This window comes from Lissotriton vulgaris, chromosome 2_2, assembly GCF_964263255.1.
Source record: "Lissotriton vulgaris chromosome 2_2, aLisVul1.2, whole genome shotgun sequence".
Classification (NCBI taxonomy): Eukaryota; Metazoa; Chordata; class Amphibia; order Caudata; family Salamandridae; genus Lissotriton; species Lissotriton vulgaris.
The window spans coordinates 24,859,676-24,884,058 of NC_141688.1; the positions used below are offsets into that span (position 1 = coordinate 24,859,676).

General features: G+C 47.3%; 1 protein-coding gene across 1 annotated transcript in view; it reads left to right on the plus strand.

Moving 5' to 3' along the window:
* The window catches only part of TRIP4 (thyroid hormone receptor interactor 4), a 560,825-nt gene that overhangs the window by 249,005 nt on the left and 287,437 nt on the right, over window positions 1-24,383 (plus strand). Inside the window, exon 9 of the mRNA XM_086959220.1 lies at window positions 15,164-15,351. Coding sequence (XP_086815346.1) covers window positions 15,164-15,351 — 188 coding nt within the window. The remainder of the gene's footprint in view (window positions 1-15,163; window positions 15,352-24,383) is intronic.

Consider the following 24,383-nt stretch of genomic DNA (forward strand, 5'->3'; position numbering starts at 1 on the left):
CTGCCACCCTCCAGTGGGAGGGGGGCAGGAGCCTGTCCCTGGTTGGCTGGGTCCCCCCATCCTCAAGATGGCAGGGAATCGAGGTTGTGCTTCACCTCGCCCCCCCACCCCACCTTAGGGTTGGAGTTGGCAAAGGTGGGCACACCTCTCTTCCTCACTTTGTTTTTCCTGCCGGGTCTCCCGCCCAAAGCGGGGGGAAGAACCAGTGGGGACCAGTTGCTGAGTACAGTAAGTGGTCTGGAGAGGCTCACAAAGGCGGTATGGCTCTGAAGCTTCTCCTTTGTGAACCCTGCCCATACTGGGGGTAGAGGCATGGCAGCTCGTTCCAGGATGTGCATTGTTTCAGGTCCCCGAGAGCAGCAAGCTCTCAACCCAAGGGTCCAGAAACATGTCTGGAGGTGGCAGCCTAGGCAGCCACTCATTCAGGTCACTGGGAGTTGGTCGAGTTTCAGGGGGCATCTCTAAGATGCCCTATGTCGTGCCTTTTACAGGCCGTGGCGGCTGGCCTGCTTGCCAGCCGCCACCAACCAGAACCCCCTATCCTCCATAGAATAACATTGGGTCTCAACACTCTGCACCGGAGTGCGTGTGGGTTTAATGTGCTGAGAAGTTTGATACCAAGCTTCAGTCTTCAGTGTAGCCATCATGGTGATGTGGAGTTCGTATTGACAAACTCCCAGCACCATATACTCTTAATGGCAGCACTGCACTTACAGTGCGCAGGAATGTACCTGGGTACTGTAGGGGTACAGGGCTCATGTACCTGTACCCTCACCACTGGCATAGGGCACCCATGCAGAGGGGTGACTGATGTATGCCAGGGCAGTGTTTTGTGGTCATGGCACACAGGGATGAGTGCCATGTTGACTCTTTGTTTTGTTCTTCAGTGTGTATGTGTGTCAGGGCACAGGGCCTCTAAGCGTGGCACAATAAGTGCTGCAGCCAATAGGGGCCTTCTCTGGTCACAGTGCTCTGGGTTCCTATGGTACCACTTACCAGGGGATGACATGGGGCCAGAGATGCAATTGGGTTTAGGCTTCAATGCAGGGTTAGGGAAGGAACACAGGCCCTGGGTACCTGATTGGCAGGAACCCAGGGCACACTCAGTCAAAGCACATCAGCTATTCAGCAAAACGTGGGGGCATACCATGCAAGGAAGAGGGCACTCCATCCTGGAGTTACCATATAAATACTCCTCTTATTTGATAGATAAGACGCTGACTATACACATTTTAAAATTAAATTGAAGCACTTTAGCGATCTGGTAATCTGGCACTAGTTTATTTTGATTGGTTGGACCACTTTTTCTATACTCCATGAATATGACACGCTCTCTGACTGCTTTATAAAACAGACAAGCGACAGAAGCATACCATATCTTTGATTACTCTTTTACTCAGGACCACTCATCGTCTTAGTGAACGTACCGACTCATTGTGCCCTGAAGAAGTCCTTTTGCAAGGACCAAACGTGTTGGCTGTGTTCTTTTTTGAGTTTGTCGACTCCTGGTGTACAAGGGATGTCCCATTGTCGGACCGGCGTTAAACCGTGAGAGGCCTGTAACTGCCTGATGTTGGTTACAGACCCCCACCTCGTGTGCCTTTGGTTCCTGGAGCACGAACACGACCGGAAGTTGTGCTCCGATTGCCGATCCATGAATCTGGAGTTTTTGTGGGAGCTGTCCCAAAAGCTGTTGGATGCCCGGCAGTCAGCTCCCATCGATCGAGGTCCCGGGACCAGTCGCGTAGCCATCATCACTATTCGACATCCAATTCTTTGCGCTCCTCGGGTAAGTCGGAGCACAAGAAGAAGGCGAAGAAGCCCCAACGCTCTTCGCCTTCTCTCCATCTGTCTGCCGACGTGACGCGGGTCCCCGAACGTAGTCGCTCTCCAGCTCCGTCTTCGGAGCCTGCTCCTGGGATGGCTCCGCATTTTTCTCCTATTCCCAGAGCCGGAGCGTCCTCTGCCCAGCTTCGATCTTTCTATAAAGCACTTTACGGCATCTTCGGCCAGCCTGACTCTGCCGGGGCGCCTCCGGGCATCGCAGACTCAGCTGGGGGCCCTGGGGCTTCGATGCCGGTGGCTCAGGTGCCAGAGGGCCCCTGAGGATCTAGGCCTGGATCCGGATCGATGCTGGTTGGCCTCAAGGTACCTTCCCAGGTGCCGATTTCAGTGACCATGCCCCGTGTGCCGGTCTCGCCCCGGCCGGCGTCCACCCCAGTCCGATGTCAGTACCATCCCCAAAAGGTATATTTGTGCCTCTGTTCATTCCTGGTGTTTCTTTCAGGGCTGAGTGGCAACCAGAGGAGGGTGAGGAGGACTGGAAGTTGTCTACGGACCCTTTCACTGACCAGCTGTAAGAGCTGGATTGGCAAGAGGAACTGGGTGATGCCAGTGGTTTGGATACCTCCCCAGACCTTGGCATGCTCTCCCCCCTACTGTGGTTATGGAATGAGGGCGCTGCATACGAAGTGGTGTTGCGTAGAGCGGCTCTGTTGGAGGCGGGATCACCCCAGGCTGCCGTCTCCCACCTCCAGACTACGGCAGACCTATACTCACTGGGGTTCACTATCAACGAGCCAAATGCATACCTGACTCCCTCTCAGATCCTCCTTTTCATCGGAGCAGTTCTGGATACAGCGCAGTTTTGGGCTTATCCTCCCCAGCAGCGAGTCTGGGATATTCGGGCTATGATACAGATGTTTCAGCCTCTATCCCAGATTTCGGGGAGAATGACCCTGAGGCTGCAGGGCCTCATGGCTTCCTGCATCCTGCTGGTGGACAAATCCAGATGGCATATGCAGGCACGGTAGTGGGACCTGAAGTTCCAGTGGGTGCAGCATCAGGGGAATCTTTCCGACTATGTCCAGATCTGGGAGGGGACTGCGCATCAACTGCAGTGGTCGCTAACAAACCAAGCTTTGGTCAGAGGCAGATCACTCCCCCCTTCCCCAGCCAGACTTCACATTGATGACAGGTACCTCACACCTGGGGTGGGGTGGCCATCTGGGAGAGGTGGAGATCGAAGGCGTCTGGCTCCATATCACCCTGCTGGCGCTCCGGGCGATTCATCTGGCACTGAAGCCATTCCTTCCCTCTCTCAAAGGGAGGTGGTGCAGGTGTTCACAGACAACACCACCGCCATGTGGTACTGCAACAAGCAGGGCGGGGTGGGGTTGTGGACCCTATGTCTAGAGGCTCTTTGTCTCTGAACATGGCTGGAACATCAGTGCATGTCCCAGGTGGTTCAACACCTGGCAGGCTCTCTGAATGACAGGGCAAACAAACTTATCTGCCGATGCCTGGTGGATCGTGATTGGTGTCTTCACTCGGAGGTGTTGCAAAGTCTCTTTCAGCGGTGGAGAGAGCCGTGGTTGGATCTGTTCGTCACCGAAGAGAACGCGCAATGTTGGCAATTCTGCGCATTGGAATTTATAAGGCGGCACTCGTTTGGAACTGCGGCCTCCTGTATGCCGTTCCACCTGTACCACTTCTGCCCAGAGTGATGAAGAAGATCAAGCGCTACCGGGCCTAAGAGCTCTTGATTATGGCCATCGATCCTTGATCAGACTGCCTTATCAGGAAGATCTTCTGGCACAGCAGCCGGGGAGGGTCCTCCACCTGAACTTATCAAGCCTCCCTATCCTTGCGTGGAGATTGAGCGGCAACAGTTGACAGCTTTTGACCTTCCTCCTGAAGTCTGTAAGGACATCTTAGCAGCCAGGTGTCCCTCTACTAAGACGGTATACGCCTGCAGATGGAACAAGTTTGTGGCATGGTGCACAGCAAAGGCTGTGGATCCCCTTTCTGCCCCTCTTTTCTTTGGGCCAGCAGGGCTCTGCCCTGGGCTCTCTTAAAGGCTACCTTTTAGCCATATCTGCCTTTCTTCGCCTTCCTGATCAGCCTTCTCTTTTCAAGTCCCCTATTGTAAATAGATTCCTAAAGGGCATTACTCACCTCTTTCCTCCTTCTCCGTTCATAATGCCCCAGTGGAACTTGAACCTGTTCTTAACATATCTTATGTGCGCTCACGTCGAGCCTCTTCACAACTGACCTCTCAGGCTCCTCACACTGAAGACAGCTTTCCTTGTTGCCATCACCTCTGCTTGCAGAGTGAGTGAGCTTCTGGCTTTGTCCTTCAAACCTCCTTTTCTTGCTTTTCATCCGTACAAAGTAGACCTTCACACAAGGACCTATTTTCTTCCCAAAGTGGTAACCTCTTTCCATTTAGGACATACCATCACTTTTCCCACCTTCATCCCACCTCCGCACCCTTCCAAGGGAGAGGAGAGGCTCCACCGTCTGGACCCAAAATGTGTTCTGTCTTTCTATCTTACCTCACAAAAGATTTCCGGGTGGGCGATCAACTCTTTGTTGTATATGTGGGGGCCAAGAAAGGTCGGTCTGTGCAAAAACGCACCATCTCTTGATGGGTTGTCCTATGCATTAATATCTGCTAATCTTTGGCAAAGAAGAAAGCCCCAGTGGGACTGCGTGCCCACTCCACCAGGGTGACACTGCTATTACTGCTTTGAGGCGTGGAGTCCCACTCCTTGACATCTGTCAGGCGGCCACGTGGGCATCTGTGCACACGTTCACCAAACAATATTGCCTGGACGGCCAAGTCCGGAGAGACGGCTTCTTTGACCGTTCTGTTTACCAGGACTTTCTGGTATGAACTTGGTTTGCAGACCCACCTCCAGGGTTGACATTGCTAGGGTATCTATTTTAAAGGTAAGGAATCTATAACTACAGTCTCTTTCAATTAGACTGGTTACTTACCTTCGGTAACAATATATCTGTAAGAGACGTAAGAGACGTATGTTAGTTATATATTCTTTACCGCCCCACCCAACCTCCCCGTTCTTCAAACTGACTTCTAGGGATAGGGACTCCCTTCCAGAGCCATAGTTATGTGCACCAGTGGTCAGTGTCTTGCATGGCTCTGGAAAGTCGTGTCGGAATTGACGTCAACGCAAAGGTGCGGCGTCTAAGTAGACACCGCAACATCATTACGACAGACGCAGACTCGACCAACGCCACCTACCGACGCGCAGGTGTACTACTAAAGAAAACATTTCCGGATCCAGTCTGACACGTGGGGGTAATTCTAAAGGTAAGGAATCTATAACTACATATGTCTCTTAAAGATACATTTTTACCTTTGGTAACAAATGTATTCTTCAGTTAGATAGTTCAGTAGGCTTATAGCTGGCACACAACTTGATTGACCCTTGCTGCCTCAGCCTTTCATTCTCCCATAGCCAATACTTTGTGTACCACTACCTTTGTTATTCATAACACCCATTATATAAATTATTGTTCGGTTTCTGGTGAATGCTATTTGAAGGGGTCAACATGACTAAGTGTCACAGGGGTTTTGGTGTAAACAAAAGGTCATATAGGATCATTTCAAGGAAACCAAGCTCACCCTGAAGGACCTACCAACCCTTCAGCCTTTTTAACAAGTTTATTTATTGTATCTTTAAGCAACACATTACAGGTACATGCATGTAATGATAAACTCACCTGCTACAAAAACAATTATCAAGACGGTTGCCTAGAATGGGCTTCAAATGTGGGTGTCTGGGGGCTGAAGAAGGGAACAGCAGGCAGATACAGCAGTTTGGATAGAGTGGGGATACGTGAAATAGTGTGTTGTGTTGCGAGGGAGGAATGGGCACAGCATGTGCGAAGAGTGGGAATAGCTATGAGGAGGAGTGGGCACACATGGTACATAGTGTGAGTTAAGGACTTGTGACAGGAGATTCTGGAGAGGTTGCTGAGTGTGAATCTGTCAATGTTAGAGTAGTGCTTCCCAGACTGGGACAATCGGTGCAATCTAGTGGCATCCTCTCAATTCAGCGCTACCGCCTCAGATGTTGACTAACTAATGCAGCTGGTTCTCCACTCACCGGGGGTTCGGAGGAACAGGTAGTTTCCAGCGTACTGTAATCCTTTTTTGGATAATGAAAGTGCCAGGTCCAAAAAGCGCATGGCAATTAGGCGTTTGTGTTGCCTATAATAGGCCTAAGGTGCCAATCTCACTACCTGAAATGTCAGTAAACCCCGTAAGTTGCTCCAACTTCCAAGTGAATAGCCATCTACTAGGTCCCTAGCTGTGGACATTCCCAGAGCACGTGCCTTAGGTCAACCCCAGGGGCACTACATATAATACACGCATTTGAGGCATCTGGAAAGATACAGAGACAGACATGCCCTGTGGAGTATATAAATTTGAATGAGTTTTAAGCTGGTGTTACAGGAAACTCTTTGCAGATACGCCAAGGCCCTCTCCTACTCTGTCATGAAGAGGGCTACCAAATTCAGCCTCCCAGACTTCCCACAGGGGTTGCAAGGGCAGCTATGTATGGGTGCTTAGTGCTTTTGTTAGCCATGTGATCAGCCGGTTGTGTGCAGCATCTGGATGAGTTGGTGTGTGACTGGCTCCAGGCCCTGTGCGGCTCACACATCCACCATCGCCCCCTCCAGGAGACATACAGAAGGAACTGACCCTCAGGGGAGTGCATATTGGTCGGTCAGAGTCTGAAAAAGCTGTTAAATCCCCATCTAAATTCAGGTCCCCCATTCAAGTAAGACCTGCCTCCTCCCACTGCTACCCATCAGTAAGTTGATCCCTCCGGATTGGGAATCCAAGTAATGGAATCGCAGGAGAATAAGGGAGGATATGTCGGTTAAGATCAAGTGCCCAAGTAAAGCACAGGAGGGCCACCCTCCGCAGGAGGGGCAAGCCGAGGGGCGGAGGTGGAGCACTAGAGTGTATAGGGCAGAGGAGGGCTCTGCTGGAGAGGGGAGGGCTGTTTGCTTTATGTCGTCCAGAAATCAGCCTACCAGCCAAAAGGAGAGCCACTGCAGTTGGGCCAGCAGGTAGTAATATTGAAAGTTAAGTGCCCCCAAGCCCCGTTGCTACAAAGGAAGCTGAAGCTTGGCCAAGGCCACTTGTCTGCAAGAGTTATGCCAGCACAGGTCTTCTCCTAGGAGGACATGAATGTCGTGAGAGAACGATCTGAGGATGAAGATAGGAGGTTTGTGAAGTAATGTAGCAAGCGAGGGAGAATCACCATCTGAGAAATGGCCACTCGTCCTGACGGTGGAAGGGACATCCAGAAAGGGATTTGAGACTGAATGGAGACGACCACTGCTGAAAGATTGCCCTCGAGCAGTTCAGGGTCCGCCTGGTAGACTCATGCCCCCAAGTACGGAACTGAGGTGTACTCCAACCGAAAAGGCCTTCCTAGTGCACCCTGGTAGATCTTACAGAAATCGGCTGGGGTCTGTCAGTCCTAGGTGACTTACTGGACGACAGGGTCACAATCGCTGCTTGCACCTCCTTGACAGTAAGTGGAGTACCGAGGCCACCCCTCTCCTCTGGGTGAGTCGGGGAAGGTGTGCAGAGAGAGGCAGTCTGATGCAGGTCCATAGAGAGCAGCTTAATAAGCAGTAAAAGCATCATGCATCTCCTGCAGTGAATAAAGTATCCCCCTTCTGGCGCCTGGATTTCAGTGATAGACAGCTGTCTCTCATCCCCACTAGCCATCCAAGGTAGTAGTCTGCTCTACCTGTCTCCCTCCTTCTTAGCAGAGTATGCGGTGTAGTCCAAGCATCAGAGGTGTTACAAAAGTCGCACCTCCATCTCCCTGAGGGGAACCAAGGCTGACAGAAGATCAGGAGCAGAGATCATGTGCCTCTCTGTGTCAATATACTCTTGCTCAACCGCCTCTAAATCCCAAAGGTTAACAGGTCTGAGTCCCACCATCCTCTGTATACTCTTCCCTTGAATTATCACCTTGAAGGTCTCCCACTCCACAGCCAAAGAGGAGCCATGCCTTCTTTATGATCATAGAAGTCTTGGATCTTGAAAGCTGTCAAGTGGGTATCGGAGAAAGCAGTCTACCCCACCATAGACCCAACAGCAACAGGTTGTGATCAGAAAGCTCCGTAGCAAAATAACCCAGTGATGTAATATGGGGCAGAGAGAATGGGAGTAAACTTTTCTGTCTAGACATGCGTACACCCTATGTACTGGAAAGCAGAAGGAGTAGAGCCGAATGCTTGGGTTGCGGTGCCTCCAAACCTCCTCCAATGCCTATTGTTGTAACCTCGTTTGTTGACTCCTGGCATTGGTAACTGTGGGGGTACCAGAGAGTGGTGGATGAGAGTAGTCCAGTGTAGGATCCAGAACGCCATTCAAGTCAACCCGAATAACCAGGGAATATGCGCCCATTTAGCCAGAGTAACCGAAAGTTGATTTAGGAATACGGGTAGGTCACTCTTAGGTGCATAGATGCAACCAATCAGGATATGATTAGCATTAAGGCGCGGTTCCAGGAGCGCATACTTGCCACAAGGGTCCATCTTCTGACACAGGACCTTAAAAGGGGTTCCCGCCCGCACCTAGTTAAGAGCTCCCATCGTATAGGCTGAGAAATTAGTAGTATAGCTTAACTCCCTCTCCCCAGGTAATATTTGACTTTTGCATTAGTTCTATATGTTTGCCCTTCCATTTTAGAAAGGAATGGACCGATAACGTTTGGCAGGGATATGTAAACCAAGGATGTTCCAGGAAAATATATTCTATGTCTGGGGTGGTTGCAGGGATTCTGCACAAATAAAGAACTATGTGCAAGAATATGGGATCTTGGTGTATAGAGACTGAGTCTTCCTTCCAACTTAGTACCCATGAGCCCAGGACCAACTAGCTTTAGTGTCTCCCTTGCTCTCCTACTCACACACAGAGAAACAAATGAATAGACACCACAGAACACAACGCTCCTGGATCTCTCAGGAATCTCGGTAACAAGACACACCCTTTCGCTGGCACTTTTGTACTTGTCCACAATAAGACCGGACAGAGACACGACACAGTTTAAAATATTTATTTTAACTAACAAGACATAAAATGCAGTACACGTGCCACAACAAGCAGGAAAATGCATACTATAAATAGTCAGCATAGGAGCTAGTCCACATATCATGAAGGGAGATGGCATCATAAAAAGACAATGGAGAAAAGAATACAGTGCCTAACCCCCCCCCCCCCCCCTTCCCCCCCCCCCCTTGCTAAGAAGAAGTATTATTATATGATATAAGATCTCTGGGCTTTGTCAGCAGACCCCATACCTTAGCCTATAGTTCTACATCATAGGTTCTGTCTTGCTTTTCTCCCTGGAAAGGTCCCTCTCCAAGTGTGTGTTACCTATTCGTGGATCCCACTAAAAAACAAAGTACGGTGTCCAAACAACAGCTACCTGGGTATGTTTTGGCTAAGGCCTGGTCAGAACAAAATAACAAGGGGCATTGTTGTTCGACCTTGCACATAATGTTCAGTCAAAACCCAGGAACATGCAGAGAGTGAACACAGCGATGAGTTCTCACGTGAAAGCAGCCATAGAAAATATTGCAAAAATAAGTCATGTGTGCAAAGCACGTCCCACGAGTAGCCAAGGAATGGGTAAGGGAAAGGGGTGTGAGGGGGCAGTGAGGGGCCCACCAGCAGGAAAGCTATGTAAACAGCCATCTGAAGGCAACCAAACAAAATACATAAGCTGAACAGAGTGTAACATAGGATACGAATACAGTGGGCAGCACTGCAATGCCCTGCCGTCTAAACAAAACTAGTCCATCCTTTACGAAGGACAGGACAAGGGAGTTAATGTTTTACTTCATCTGGGAGCCAGATCCTCCAAGAAAACTAATAAACAGCTAAGGCATCTCCAGCTGCGTGCGAGAAGGCATCCGGCCTAAGTCAGTCCACTGACGCGCACGATAAGATATAAGCTGTGATGGGGTGTCGGGAGGCGAGTCTGGACTAGAAAAGATCATCGGCTGTCTGAAGGGCCACCTGAGGGGTAAGCCAGAATTAGACATGGTAAAGCCCAGAGAGCCTCCTACTTCTGCTACGGTGGAGGACGAGTCAGATAGAACCACCGGTACTTCTTGAAAGAGCACTGCCACCTCCAAAGCTAAAAATCGCCCATCCTGGGCTTTTTCTGGGGAGCTTGTGATCAGGGGACGACCATGTAAGCTGCGCTCATAGCAACGGTGCCACTCATTTCACCGTCTGGACAGTACACACCGATCCGCCAGAGTCACTGAGTGGAAGGGTATACTCAGACATGAGTCCCTTGCTCACTGCACCATCAGGATTCAAGCAAGCCGGGCCGAAGACGGCTGTAATGCCAGAAACCGGTCCCCGGAAGCTTGTTTCCTTTCCAGTAAAAGAATTGGCTTGGTAGTTTGGTCTGCCCTGTTCCCATGATGCACTGGGCTGTGGACAGACTAATTTGCATGTAGCCAGGTTCTGAGCTGGGATGGTGCAGTGAGCTAAAAAACGGTGATGGATCAAGCCCTGATCTGTTGACTCGGTAGGAGTATTCTGCTTAATTCAGAAACTCTGTCCATCACCACCCCCTTTTCTGAATCGTTTTGTCCACCATAAGCGTGGAAGGGTATACTCAGACATGAGTCCCTTGCTCACTGCACCATCAGGATTCAAGCAAGCCAGGCCGAAGACGGCTGTAATGCCGGAAACCCGTCCCCGGAAGCTTGTTTCCTTTCCAGTAAAAGAATTGGCTTGGTAGTTTGGTCTGCCCTGTTCCCATGATGCACTGGGCCAGGGACAGACTAATTTGCATGTAGCCAGGTTCTGAGCTGGGATGGTGCAGTGAGCTAAAAAACGGTGATGGATCAAGCCCTGATCTGTTGACTGGGTAGGAGTATTCTGCTTAATTCAGAAACTCTGTCCATCACCACCCCCTTTTCTGAATCGTTTTGTCCACCATAAGCGTGGAAGGGTATACTCAGACATGAGTCCCTTGCTCACTGCACCATCAGGATTCAAGCAAACCGGGCCGAAGACGGCTGTAATGCCAGTAACCGGTCCCCGGAAGATTGTTTCCTTTCCAGTAAAAGAATTGGCTTGGTAGTTTGTTCTGCCCTGTTCCCATGATGCACTGGGCCAGGGACAGACTAATTTGCATGTAGCCAGGTTCTGAGCTGGGATGGTGCAGTGAGCTAACAAACGGTGATGGATCAAGCCCTGATCTGTTGACTGGGTAGGAGTATTCTGCTTAATTCAGAAACTCTGTCCATCACCACCCCCTTTTCTGAATAGAGTCACTGAGTTAGGCATCATGGCCTCCAGCCAGTCCCACACCTCAGTCAATTCCGTAAAGATGAACAAGTCAGTGTCTCAGATCACTTTCAGTTTGGCTGGAAAGAGCAAAGCATATTTCAGGCCCAAGACTCTCAGTGTACTTTTGACTATCAAGGAGGTGGTACGCTGACACTGGACCGTCAATGTAATATCTGGGGAAAAAGAGGAGACAATGGTTGTCTAGGAGTATCGGAGGGGACTGGTGGGCCACTCGAAGAACTGCATCCCAGTCTTGAAACATAGAGGTTTGGCAATAATTCGTCTTCTAAGGGCCTCTGGAGGAGGGCACGTCAAGGGACTCATACACTTGTTCGATAGAGAAAAACGTGGTGAGATCTTCAGCTGGCACCAGTTCCTTGAACCACTTTTCCAGGTACCCAACCATGTTTAGGTCCTCGCAACCCTCCAGAAGGCCAATAGGCCCTATATTTCTTCATCTGGCTCACCCCTTTGCGTTGTCCCTCCTGTCTTGAGCAGTTGTACTCGCTCCTTTAGGTCCCATACCTGTATCTTGAGGTCAGATACCTGGGACTGATGATCGGCCAATGATCATTCCGTGAGAGTGACCCATTCTGTCAGCTTCCTTTGGTTCTATCGAAGAAGGTTAATATCCTCGTCTAGTGCATCCACTTTCGTCTACCGGCAAATCAGTGAGGTGTCAAATGCCATCAAGATCACGTCCAACTTGTCTTGGTGCCGTGTGGGTGGGACCAGGTGCCCTCTGGTCTTAGTCAGGGACTGTGCTGGTGGTATTATGGTTTTGGTCAGCCCTGTGCGTCTCAAGCATCCATTGTGTGGCTGTCAGACCCACTTGCCCTCACTCTTCCACCAGGAGAAAAGGGAGCTAGCATGTGCAGCCGAGTGTGTAGTGGAAGGCCAAGTCCTCATGTGGTGGGTTGTCCGCGTCAAGGGGCGCACCTACAGAGGAGACGTCACAAAGGCGTTGGAGGCCTGTCAGACTTCCGCCGAGGCCAGCAACGCAGCAGCCTCCCAGCTCAGCCAGGCAGGACGTTCTCGTGCCTCAGACATAGGGCTCCCTTTCCTGCCGTATCTTGCCTCTACCTATTGGATTCCCGGGACCCCAATGCCACACGTCAAGCAGAGGCCCTCAGATGGGGCCTTAAGGGCCAGTTGCAGCTGCTGCCTGGAAGGTGCAGCGTGGCAGATAGGGAAGGAAACGGTGGGAGGGTAGGGTGTGAACACTACAACAATAACAAACTTCTTACCTCCCGGCTGGCCAACTGGCCGGCCTCTCCTGCGTCCTCTTCCCGGCTTCTTGTAAAAAAACAGGAAGCAGGAGTGCTCCCGCGCTACCCGCAGTCAATCAGAACACTGCAATGATATGGCGCTCAGCCAGGGGCTGTAGGGGTTTAACATGTTCTCCATGCAGGCTGTAATGCAGCTTCCATGGAGAAGGGGGAAAGTGCTCATGACTGGTTTGGGCAGCCCGAGAGGGCAGCCCAAACACTCATTGCGCACTTAGGAGAGTTGTACCACTCCTCCCTTGTTCTTCAGCCCTGCCCCCTCACGCAAGCTTCTGCAGCAGGTGGACGAAATAAAATGATAATAACATTAGTTATTATTCTTTACATTTTTCCTTTCTTTTGCTGCTCCGAGGCAGTGGGGCGACGCTCCTCCGCCTTAGCAGAGGAGCCGCCGCTGCTTAAAAGTATGGTGCTTCACCACCATATTCGCAAGTGTAAGGAAGGAATTTTGTTAATATTTTGTGGCTGTAGTTTGATAATGTCGGCGTGTTTTGTTGTATATATAGATATATTTGTTAAGCGTCTGAAAGTTAGCGGAGTCATTCTATAGCCATATTTATACTTGTTTATACTATCAGTTGATATTTTTAATTACCTATTATATAGTGGCTGAGACCCTGACAATTGTTTTAGCTTCTCTGAAATCGTCAAATCCCAGTCACTTTTTAAAGTCTGCTTATCCTTTCTTATATGCTACCACTTTTAATTTTTTTATGTTTTGCTCTTCGTCCATTGTAAATTGCATAGTTATTGTAGTCATTTTTATTTAAGGTCAATAAGCTGAATTGACTTACTATTAATGTGCCCTATGCCAGCCTTATACAGTACAATTATCTCTATGATCCGTTGTATTGTATATGTATTGCACATTTTTTATTTTTTTAAAGTTTTATTTTATTTTCAAGAAAAGAGGACACAGGAAGAGAAAAGAAGCGACAACTCTGCACAACTTCCCACACAGGGGGCAATCAATAAGGCAAATCAGCAGGACAGCAGGGATGGTGGATGGTCATCACTCATCTTAAAAAAGCAGAACTGAAGACAGGAGAAGGTGCAGTCTAGGTCATAGGAGATTCACAGGCCAAGAGTCATAGTGGAGTGTATGCGTTATTAGTCAGAAGAGCCACACGGAAAGAAGCGTGCCTGCCGTGGATATCCTGTGCCAGCCGTTATGGCATTGAGAGTGTCGCCAGAAGAACAAAGAACCCTCCCTCCTCCCTCCCCCCACCCCCCGAGTGGTGGTGACAACATTCGCTCTGGCAGTCATTCCCAACACAGAATTCACACTTGAAATAGGTGGAGAGCCCGAACTGTGGACGGGCACACCGCTGATGGCAGACCTCTGGAAAGGAAACTGACTAAGGGGCCCCAGTGCACATTTTTTTTTAATAGTGTCATTAATCTTTTTAGATAACGTTTTTGTATTTATCGGTAATCTGGTGGAACTGGTCTTCATAGGCCACATTACATTTTCAAAAGCAAAATGTCACATTATTTTAAAAGCAAATCAGGCGTTCTTCAGAGGATCCTCAAACAAAGCATTGTCTGTTCTCATTATGGGAAGAAGACTCCTTAGGGAATGGACCAAATTATGCAATGTCCTTCCCAAACCTCTACCTTGGTTTTTTTTTCATACAATTTGAAAGCAATCTGACACCACGCACTTTACTAATCTTATCGATTATTGCCTCACATTCACTCCTCCAGTTTTAGGCAAAGGGCGCTACAGAGCTTAGAATTGCATCATATACAGTATGCTATAGAATTCATCATCTCCCATTTTTTGACCTTGGTAATACATGCCCCGGAGTGATAACTATCGACCATGTTAACTAACCTTAATTGACTAAAAAAATGTCATTCATTGTTTAGAATGCCTGTACTTTTCTTGCAAAGTCATGTTTAAAGTGGCACTCCATACAGAAATGCAAGGGTTTATTTTGCAGTACCATTTCATCTAAAAGATGGTATTTTGCAATGTAAATGCACCTATCTACACCATCGACAAAAAGAGATGTGAGGGATGGTTCACCTTTTCTTAAGTACATTCTCTGACTTATCTACTTTGATAGAGGTCACCCGAAACTGTCCTTTGTCCTACCAACTTGATCTCCTTTGTGTCCTGTTGGATGCTTGATATTTGCAGAGGTTGGTTTCTAGGAAGCTTCACCGTCTGCGCTGGGATGGGTCTCTTGTGGAGGTCTTTTGTTAAGTAAATATATGCCTGTTCATACAAGTCCTTTCTTAAATTGCCTTGCTGCTTTAGTTCTGTTTCTTATTTCAAATGTTTTGAACCCATTGGTATAAGCAAAATAAAAGATACCCGTTGTATGTTGAATCTGTCCTGATTCAGGAGAGGATTTTTACTCCAATTGTGAATTTATAATAGAAGCAATCAATGCAAGCTGTTAATACAATTTAGAAGCATTTCATTTCATGTTGTATGACGTGAAATGGTACCAGTCCTGTTTCCCTTGCCTTTTAGATTTGTGGGTGTTTTTCCTAGTGTAATTGCTCAACACTGTAATACTAGAATACAAAAATATACAAAATTGGATAAACTATTCACATGTGACCAGGAACAATTTGAGATGTTTTCAAATACCTCAGACACATGAAACTCTCCTTGAGCTTAATGGTGGAGCAGGCCTGTCACTTTATGATCCGTGTTCATACACTGGTAGTGCACGCTTCTAATGGTGTTCCTTTCTCTTTGGTTTAGTGGGTAGAGCAGACCAGCTCAGGACTGTCACAGAAGAAGGACATTTCCTCAGCAGTGGTGGATGCTTCCAACCAGGAGCGGATACGACTGCGCCTGCAGGATCGGGAGCTTCAGGAGCTAGCAGATGATGGCATGTGCTTGAGCATGCACCAGCCTTGGGCATCTCTGCTTGTTGCAGGCATTAAAAGGTAAATGTGAGGGTGATGGCCCAGAGTAAACTGCTGTGTTCGTGACATGCCGTATTATGTGCTGATGTTCAGTTTACTCAAGAACTCGAATTAGTGTAGGAGTTAATAGACTACAACCAATCAAACAAACGGCTGCTCAGTTAACACAAGAGCATGTAATCGGAAGTAAGTAATGAACTTCCATAAAGATGTGCATTCAAACCGGATTTCAGTCTTTTTAATTCACAAATCCATTTATAACATAGTTTATAGTTGAGATAGTGAGTTTTACAAAACACACATATGCCTCCTGGCTAAGGGCAGGGCAGAAGGGCTTCTGGTGTTCGAAGCTGACTGTTCAGAGCTCCAAAATCAATGCTTTCCCATTGAAGTAATGTTGATTAGATTGTAAAGAATGAAGTCCCATAGGAATGTAATTTATTTTAAAAGGTTATGTTTTATTGATAGCAATTTCTCTACTGTAAACATTTCACATAGTATGGACAAAAGAAAATGTAAAAAAAAATGATACATTCAAACATGTTGCACAAAAAAAGGAGTATATAGCGTTAGCTATGGTAATAAGCTAAATTATTTGTGAAGTGACTTGTCATGCGCACACAACAGACACAAGTGTCTCTCCCTGGTTGAGCTTCTAATGGAAGAAAGACCGGGAGCCTTTGAGACAACTCTTACTCCTGGAAGATGAACTTTCTCCTGAAGGACAGGAGTGTAGGTTTGAGCATCCCCCTGCCCCAAATTATGGCTGTGCTTCACTATCAAAACATGGAGAGCTGTGTGTCCATTCCAGTGATGCTGCTTTTCTCACAAATAGGAGGAGGTCTCAGTGAGAAGCAACAGAGTGATCTCCAAGAAAAGAGCGTAGTCAGCTTTGCAGTGAGTAGGCCGTATCCAACAGGATTTCTTGAAGTGCAACAATGACTAGACTGATATGAGTTGGCCACCGATGGTACTATGGACAGCTTGTCGGAATTTATTGTGTTAGCTATATGGAGTGATAAAAAGAACAATGCATTTGTGAGTAGTCTTGCGAAGATTAAGCATGGTATACAGTGATGCATGATTTGGATAAACACTCATCTTGTTATTTCTACACTCCTACTGCAACCTCCCCACTAAACATCCAACAACACAAAAAAGGAATAGGAGTGCTAGGAAACCTGTGGCTAGTATGATTTGTGGCACACAATTCATTTTTGAAAACTGCCCTCACCCACAATTTGTGGTATGCTTTATCATAGGATTTGCTACAGCACCCCTGTGCAGACCACACCTAAGGTGTAGCAATAGAGAAGGGGAAGACGATACAAAGATAAAACAATAATATGGATCTGAAAAAATTATATTGCAGAAGTGAGAGTATAAAACTGGCTCAGGAGTGTCTGATAAGACTTTTATTTCTGGACTACCTGGTCATGATTAAAACATTTTTAAATAGGATGGTGGTGTTAGGGAGTATTAATGACCCCCACATCCCTCCTCTAAGCAAGTTAGTTAAAATGTTTCAGCCTAATATTTCAAGCCCTATGCAGGTATTCCAGCTTTCATCAAGACTTACCATTTCCTTAATTCCCCTTATCTCCCACCTTCATTTGATAGGGTGAAGATCGACCCAATCTGATATTTGGGCTGAAATTCACACTTTGGTAGTAAGGCATGGGAGTGAGGGCGCCTCACTGTAGTCCCACATTCGTCAAGGTGAGGCCGCCGCTTCACCAGTTCTCTCTGCTATGTCCTAGAAGCAATTCAGCGCCAAAATGTCATGACTAAGTATGATATCGGTTTGTCATGCATTCTGCACAAAAGTGCTTCATCGTCTAACGGAACATTACTTTTTATTGTGTATTTACGAAATAGCATAGACAATATTGAATTTAGAGAGATGCTGGCAGTGTCTAAACTTTGTCATAACAGTAAGAATATCAACCTCATGGGGCAAAGCATGTGCCACACAAAAAAGGTAGTATTCTTTTGACTTCTACCGTGGATCCCCTTTTTGGGCAGCACAAACGGAGGTGGGGAAGAAAGTAGCCCCTGTACGGAATATCTTTCCAGAACTGCAAATCCATTTCTGACCACTGAGACTCCTAGAGAGAGGCCTTCCTAAATTAATATTTGATCCAGTGCCAGTGAACACACATCGCCGGCAAGTGATTATTTGATATCCCGACCTGAAGAAGGATCTGTGTTCCCCTAAGTCTTCCAAAAGAGGGTGGGTGGGGTAGGTGTTGGAAGGGTCTGAAGATAGAGGGCCACTGTCTTTGTTATTGCAGCAGGATAGTGGGATATAAAAAACAAAGGGAGAGAAGAAAATTGAAAAGAAAGAGAAAGGAGTGGGGTCTTGTTTGAATATTTTTACCAGGGCTGCATTTGGTTAGCAATCCCGCCATGACCAGAGGGATCTGGGGTGGTGCCATCAGGAAAGGAATTAATGTGCCTTGCTGGGCACCACTTATAATAGTAGACAGGACTGTGTGGACTGTACCGCCAGTGCTGTGAAGCTAGTGATATTTATTCTGTTAGCAAATTTCGGCCCTGTGACTGGCCAGCTCTGCTTCACTTTCCTGACAACAATCATAAGAGATCAAGAGAGAAATGCATTTTTTCTAGCCTAAGTGTACAGTTCCTACCAAATCATTGGCATATAGTGATGATTACATTGAACTCCAAGGTTATTTAACGCAGGGTCAGGTATTGTTGATGAAATTAGGAAATAAGAGGAATCTTCGCAAAGAATTGAGAATAATGTTACTTTAATAGAGGGTGCAATATAAGGGAGCAAAGCGCCTTCTATAAAGCTGGGATGGCATGTCTAGATTGTTGCATCTCAGAGCTATCTGTGTGGTTCACGCATTTTGGTGACTGCTGTGGCATCCATTGATCAACTGTAGAACAGGGTTGAGCTCTTTCAGAATTCAGATTGAAATGTTTAGGTTTTCCACAATTTGCGAATGATGGAGATTTGAGGGACGTGAGGGCTGATTTGCATCAGTTTCTGCCCCCAAATGTTCATGGAGCGGCTCTTTTCATGAACTTTGAGGTCCTGTATGTCACTAGACTTCCATTTCAAGGTCCCTCTCAGTTGACAGTTGGAACATTAGGAGAAGAGCTTGGTAACCTGGGACAGTGGGAATTTGTATCACAAGTAGCTTCAGGGAAGAGGAATCTAACTTTCAGTGGTGAGAAGGTCCACATTTTTCCTGATTCCGGCCGCAGTTCACTGTTGGTTGTGGAGAAAGAAGGAGTTGCAGACGATTAGCAAAGAAGTACTCTTGATTGGCATGAATGCTTCCTTGCTGTTTCCAACTAAATTGTGTTCAGGTGGAAGGATAGCGAAGGTGAACTGCATCTGGGTACTTTATTTGAAATCACCTGTGTGGCATATAGCCTCACACCACTGACTGGTATCTTCCAGTGTCTTCCTGTACGAATCCAGAGAGCGTTTTTTTCGTTTAAAAATTTAATACTAGTAAGTGTTTTGCAGTCCGAAGATCCTTTTAGTTTGTGAATATTTTGATTCTGTTAATGCTTTCTGCCATTATCTACCCCATTTTTGGGTCCAGACCTTGTTACTTGCACGCCTTCATTAGTTAGACACCCTGGATACCTTGAATTGATTATTGTTGCAATTAAAATATCCTAACTAACATTGCAGTTTTGTATTCGATCATACAAAATACTTGAAAAGAAGAATATGAAACATAGCTAGTCTTTTGATGGATACTTCTAGATGCAGATTCCTCACCTTTTGGATTCCCACAGGTGCCAGGCTGAATCCGAAAAAGGTTTTCAGAAGCATCAGCTGTCGCCATCAGACTCCATGGTAATGGTGAAGAGTGTTTTTTTAGGCACCATCCCAGGGCACCGAGATCAGTTCCTTTTTTCTGCATATTTGGATGTGGATCTAGAGTTCCGCTTCCGAACTTTTGTCTGTTATTCACTGACCTAAAAAATGTTTTTGTCACAGGGTTCTTTCTCCCCAAGACAATAGGCTTCAAGCCTTGCCACACCTGTAGAAATCAGATGGTGATTGTAGACCCACAGGATGTCTGTCTTTGGTATCTTTGATCCAACCATGATTGTGTGATGCAGCAAATGCTCCCTGACCCAAAAACCACCGGGAACGGGAGGTGAATCTGTATGTCACCAAGCACAAGAAATTAGATCAGTCATGCTCTAGCTCCTGTGCCTGGGCCCATTTTAAAGCCTTTGTTACCTTTCAACCAAGCCCTGACGAAAACAGCAATATGTTCAAAACCAGGTTCTGTGTCACCGAAATATCACTCCATCGCTAGACGCCATAGGCCTGCACCTGGTGTTCTGACCTTTTTTTACCCCGGATCAGCAGCCAACTTCGTAGAATCTTGTAGTTCTGGCTTACGCCAGTCAGGTGAGCTTGAATGCCCTCTCTACTACCTCACAAGACAGGGAATAGAAATGCATTGACGCACTTGGCAAGAGGGTGTTCTCTTCTGTCAGTTTAGCATTGTGAGCTCTGAATACTTTCTCTTTTATGCTCTCTTTGATATGGCAAGAAAGATCTGAACTGTCCTCCAATACAAGTTTCATAATATTTACGCCTAGGCAGTTCACAATGACCAGGATGTGGCCAATTATACTTTACATGCAATCCTGGACACAAAAGATTGTGAGGCTGTACTATGGACATTAATGTAGCATTTCTGCGTAAAAACTTGATGAGCGCCTTAGGTTTTTCTGGAGATGTGCAGGCATTTCCATGGACATCATTCAGAGGTCCATAGGCGTTGCAGCTGTGACCCCTGGCTTCCCTTCTGCGACCACAGACACAGTCTTTGCAACCCCTGGCCTCAAATGTGGCAAGGGCAGTGTTAAAAACAGACCTTGAAGGCTCTAATGAGCCTTGCTTCATTTCTGTGTCCCTCCGCTATATCGGGTGACAAGCCTTGTAGAAATGTTCCTGAGTGCCTCCTGCTGTCACTGAGCATGTGAAGAGAGCAAGAAAATCAGGAGAGAATGAGGATAAAAGAGAAAGACTACGGGGAAATCAGGTAAAAATGACAAAAAGAAGAGCAGGAAGAGGATTCTCAGACAGACCGGTGAGAGATAGGGGCAAAGACAGGGATAAATGTGTGTGTATGTGAGATAAAGTGGTGAGAGAGAGAGCAGGGGACCGGTGGGAGAGAGATATTGACAGGTGTGAAAGAGAGTGTGACAGTTGGACGCAATAGGTGATCGACAGATAGTTGGGAAAGAGACAGCCAACAGTCAGACAGAGGAGAAGACCAGAGAAAGGGGATGCCAGTAAGAGAGATGTGATACAGGCAGAAACAGATGAGAAAGATAAAGCAGGTGTGAAAAAACTGATAAAGAAACATCTGGTGATAATCTACTGAGAGGCATAGAGATGTTGGAGAGACTTGTTAAAAAGATTCTGCTCAGAAAAGGACAAGTAAGAGACAAGTAATAAAGAGGCATCCGAGATAGAGGGGGAAGACATTGAAAGAGGTGAGGGATTAGTGAGAGAAATTCTGTTCAGAAAAAAGGAGAGGCAGAGGGTGGGGAGACATTTGAGAGAGGTTATAGAGACCATGATGAGAGGGGCAGCTCAGAAAGAAAGGATTGCAGGTATATATGAGAGGCGTAATAAATTGGTTAAAAAGACAGGTGTAAAAGGTGGGATGGACAGGTGAGAAAATGGCAACGGAAAGAATGGAGACAATTGAGGATAGGTTACACAGTTTCGAGCTAGAGCGAAGGTTGTGATAAGAACACAGACATGTTGGAAAAAACTCCTGAGGGAGAGGTGGGGAGTAGGAAAGGTGAGAGATACGATACGGAAGTGGTATTGAGACAGACAGATGAGAAAGAGACAAGGCAATAAGAGGTGGGATACAAGTGAAAGAGGTGAAAAGGAGGCAGAGCAGGAGAGAAAGTCAGATGAGAGAGGCCAGTATGTGAGATATAACAAACAGATCAGTGAGAGAGACTGTTGAGATAAAGGAGTACAAAGGAGGGGTGAGAGAGAATCAACAGGTGAGAAAGACAAATGAAAGAGGAATAATAAAAATGATTGACATCTGAGAAACAGACAATTGAGGGGAGAGTGACAACAGATCAAAGGTAATTTGACATCGCTTCCTGTGATGTCATTGGGGTTAAAATAGAAAAAGTGGTGAGATGCACACCATGTCATACACCTGATTTAAAGTCGCTTAACCTCTTCAGCCTATATAGGCGTGCAAACTTGATTTACGCTCCGCCCAGTTGCGCATAATGAATCGGAACACAGTGGCAACTTCGCTGGTGCCAATTTAAGCTGCACAGCCATATTATTGAATGAATTCAATCAATCACAAACTTATTTTGATGCTTTACTCTTCTTTTAATCCGTATTTTACTCTTTTAATTTTTTTATCCAATTTTTCAAATCTTTCAATTCAGTTTGTGAATGAGTAAACTGAAGTGAAAGATTTAAAAATTTGGATAAGATTAAAAGAGTAAAATATGGATTAAAAGACGAGTAAAGCATCAACATAAGTTTTTGATTGATTGAATTCATTCAATAATACGGCTGTGAAGCTTGAATTGGCACCAGTGTAGATGCCACCGCCGGCACCAACGACATCACTCCCTCCCAAGAACTCTGCGACTCCCTCGCCTCATTCTTCCACAGCAAAATCACTGACACACATAACAGCTTTGAAAACCAGTCCGGAGACACCATCCGCCTGATGAACTCCATCCACTCAGGATCACCAACCGACCCATGTCCCCACCACATTTTCAACAAAGCAGACTCCATTATCGCACCCCATCTCCGAGATGTCATCAACTGCTCCCTCAACTCCGCTACCTTCCCGGAAAGCTGGAAACATGCTGAACTCAGCGCCCTTCTGAAGAAACCCACAGCAGACCCCACTGAACGTAAGAACTACCGCCCCATCTCGCTCCTCCCATTCCCTGCCAAAGTCATTGAAAAAGCCGTCAACAGACAGCTCGCCGCCTTCCTCGAATCCAACAAATCCCTCGACCCCTCACAGTCCGGCTTAGGAGCCAAACACAGCACCGAAACCGCCCTCATCGCAGCAACAGACGACATCCGAACTCTACTGGACAACGGAGAAACAGCTGCCCTCATCCTACTTGACCTCTCCGCAGCCTTCGACACAGTCTGTCATAGCACCCTCATACAACGCCTCAGCAACGTCGGAATACAAGGAAAAGCATTAGACTGGATCATCTCGTTCCTCGCCGAAAGAACCCAGAGAGTCCGCCTCCCCCCTTTTCGATCAGAGGCCACCGAAGTCATCTGCGGCGTACCACAAGGATCATCACTCAGTCCCACCATCTTCAACGTGTACATGAGTCCCCTCTCATCCATCACGCGCCAACACAACCTCAACATCATCTCCTACGCAGACGACACCCAGCTAATCCTCTCCCTCACCAAAGACCCAAACATCGCCAAAACCAACTTACGCGAAGGAATGAAAGAAGTAGCCGAGTGGATGAAGGACAGCCGTTTAAAACTGAACTCGGATAAAACGGAAGTCCTCATCTTAGGTTCACCCCCCTCTGCCTGGGACGACTCATGGTGGCCACCGGCCCTGGGACCCGCACCCATACCTTCGGACCACGCACATAACCTGGGCTTCATCCTGGACTCCTCCCTCTCGATGACCAGACAAGTCAACGCCGTCTCATCATCATGCTTCAACATCCTACGTATGCTCAAAAAAATCTTCCGCTGGATCCCACCGAAACAAGAAAGACAGTCACTCACGCACTGGTCACAAGCCGACTGGATTACGGAAATACCCTTTACGCCGGAACCACAGCCAAACTACAGAAAAAACTCCAACGTATCTGAAACGCCTCAGCCAAACTCATACTCGACATCCCCCGCCAAGCTCACATTTCCGGTCACCTGAAAGACCTCCACTGGCTCCCCGTCAACAAGAGAATAACGTTCCGTCTCCTCACCCACACACACAAAGCCCTCTACGACCTAGGACCCGAATGCCTCAACACGCGCCTGTCCTTTTACACCCCCACCCGCCAACTACGATCGTCCAATCAAGCCCTCGCCGCAATTCCGCGCATCCATAGATCCACCATGGGGGGGGGAGATCCTTCTCCTACTTAGCGGCCAAAACCTGGAATTCCCTCCCCACCCACCTCCGCCTTACACAGAACCACCTCTCCTTCAGAAAACAACGAAAAACCTGGATATTCGATAAGTAAAGTACCACCCTCCCTCAAGCGCCTTGAGACCCTCTGGGTGAGTAGTGCGCTATACAAATATTGAACTTGAACTTGGACTAGGGTTAAAATGGCATGGATGTCACTTCCACTACCCCTGGAACTATGGTGGATGAGTTGGAAATTAGAGACCTCTGGTCTACTATGGAGCAGAAGCACTACAACATCATTCTGCAGGTGCACGCATTTGACGGGCCCTTAAAGCTTCCTGCCTTCCATCAGTGACAACCCGGTTCAGTTTCTCAAGAGTGGCACAACCTTTATTTGGTTTTGAAACAAGCAGGGTGGGTTGGAGTCCTGTGTGATGTGTCAGAAGGCATTGAGACTGTGGCCCCCAACTGGCCTTCAGGGAAATACCCCGAGTGTCAGACACCTACCAGTGTTACTGAACAACAGAGCAGACAATCCTCGCAGGCATCATCTAGCGGACCATGAGTGGAGTTCAGACATGAAAGTTGTTAAAGGCATCTGTACCATGTGCTTTCGTTCTTTTCAACACTTCTGAGAACACCCACTGCTACCACACTCTGTGCCCTAGAGTTCCCCCATTGAGGGTTCCTTGGGAGACGTCTTCCACCTTCAGTGGGATTCCGCTCTCCTGTACGCATTTTCCTCTTTGCCACTACTTCCTCAATGTTTGAGGGAAGTCAGACAAGACCTTGCCTAGATTGTTCTGATGACCATGGACCCCGGAGAGTTTGGTATTCTGAGTTGCTCTTTGTGGGACCTGCTGTCCCAGCAACACAGCATCATTCTTCATCTGAATCTCTTCAACCTACATCTCAATG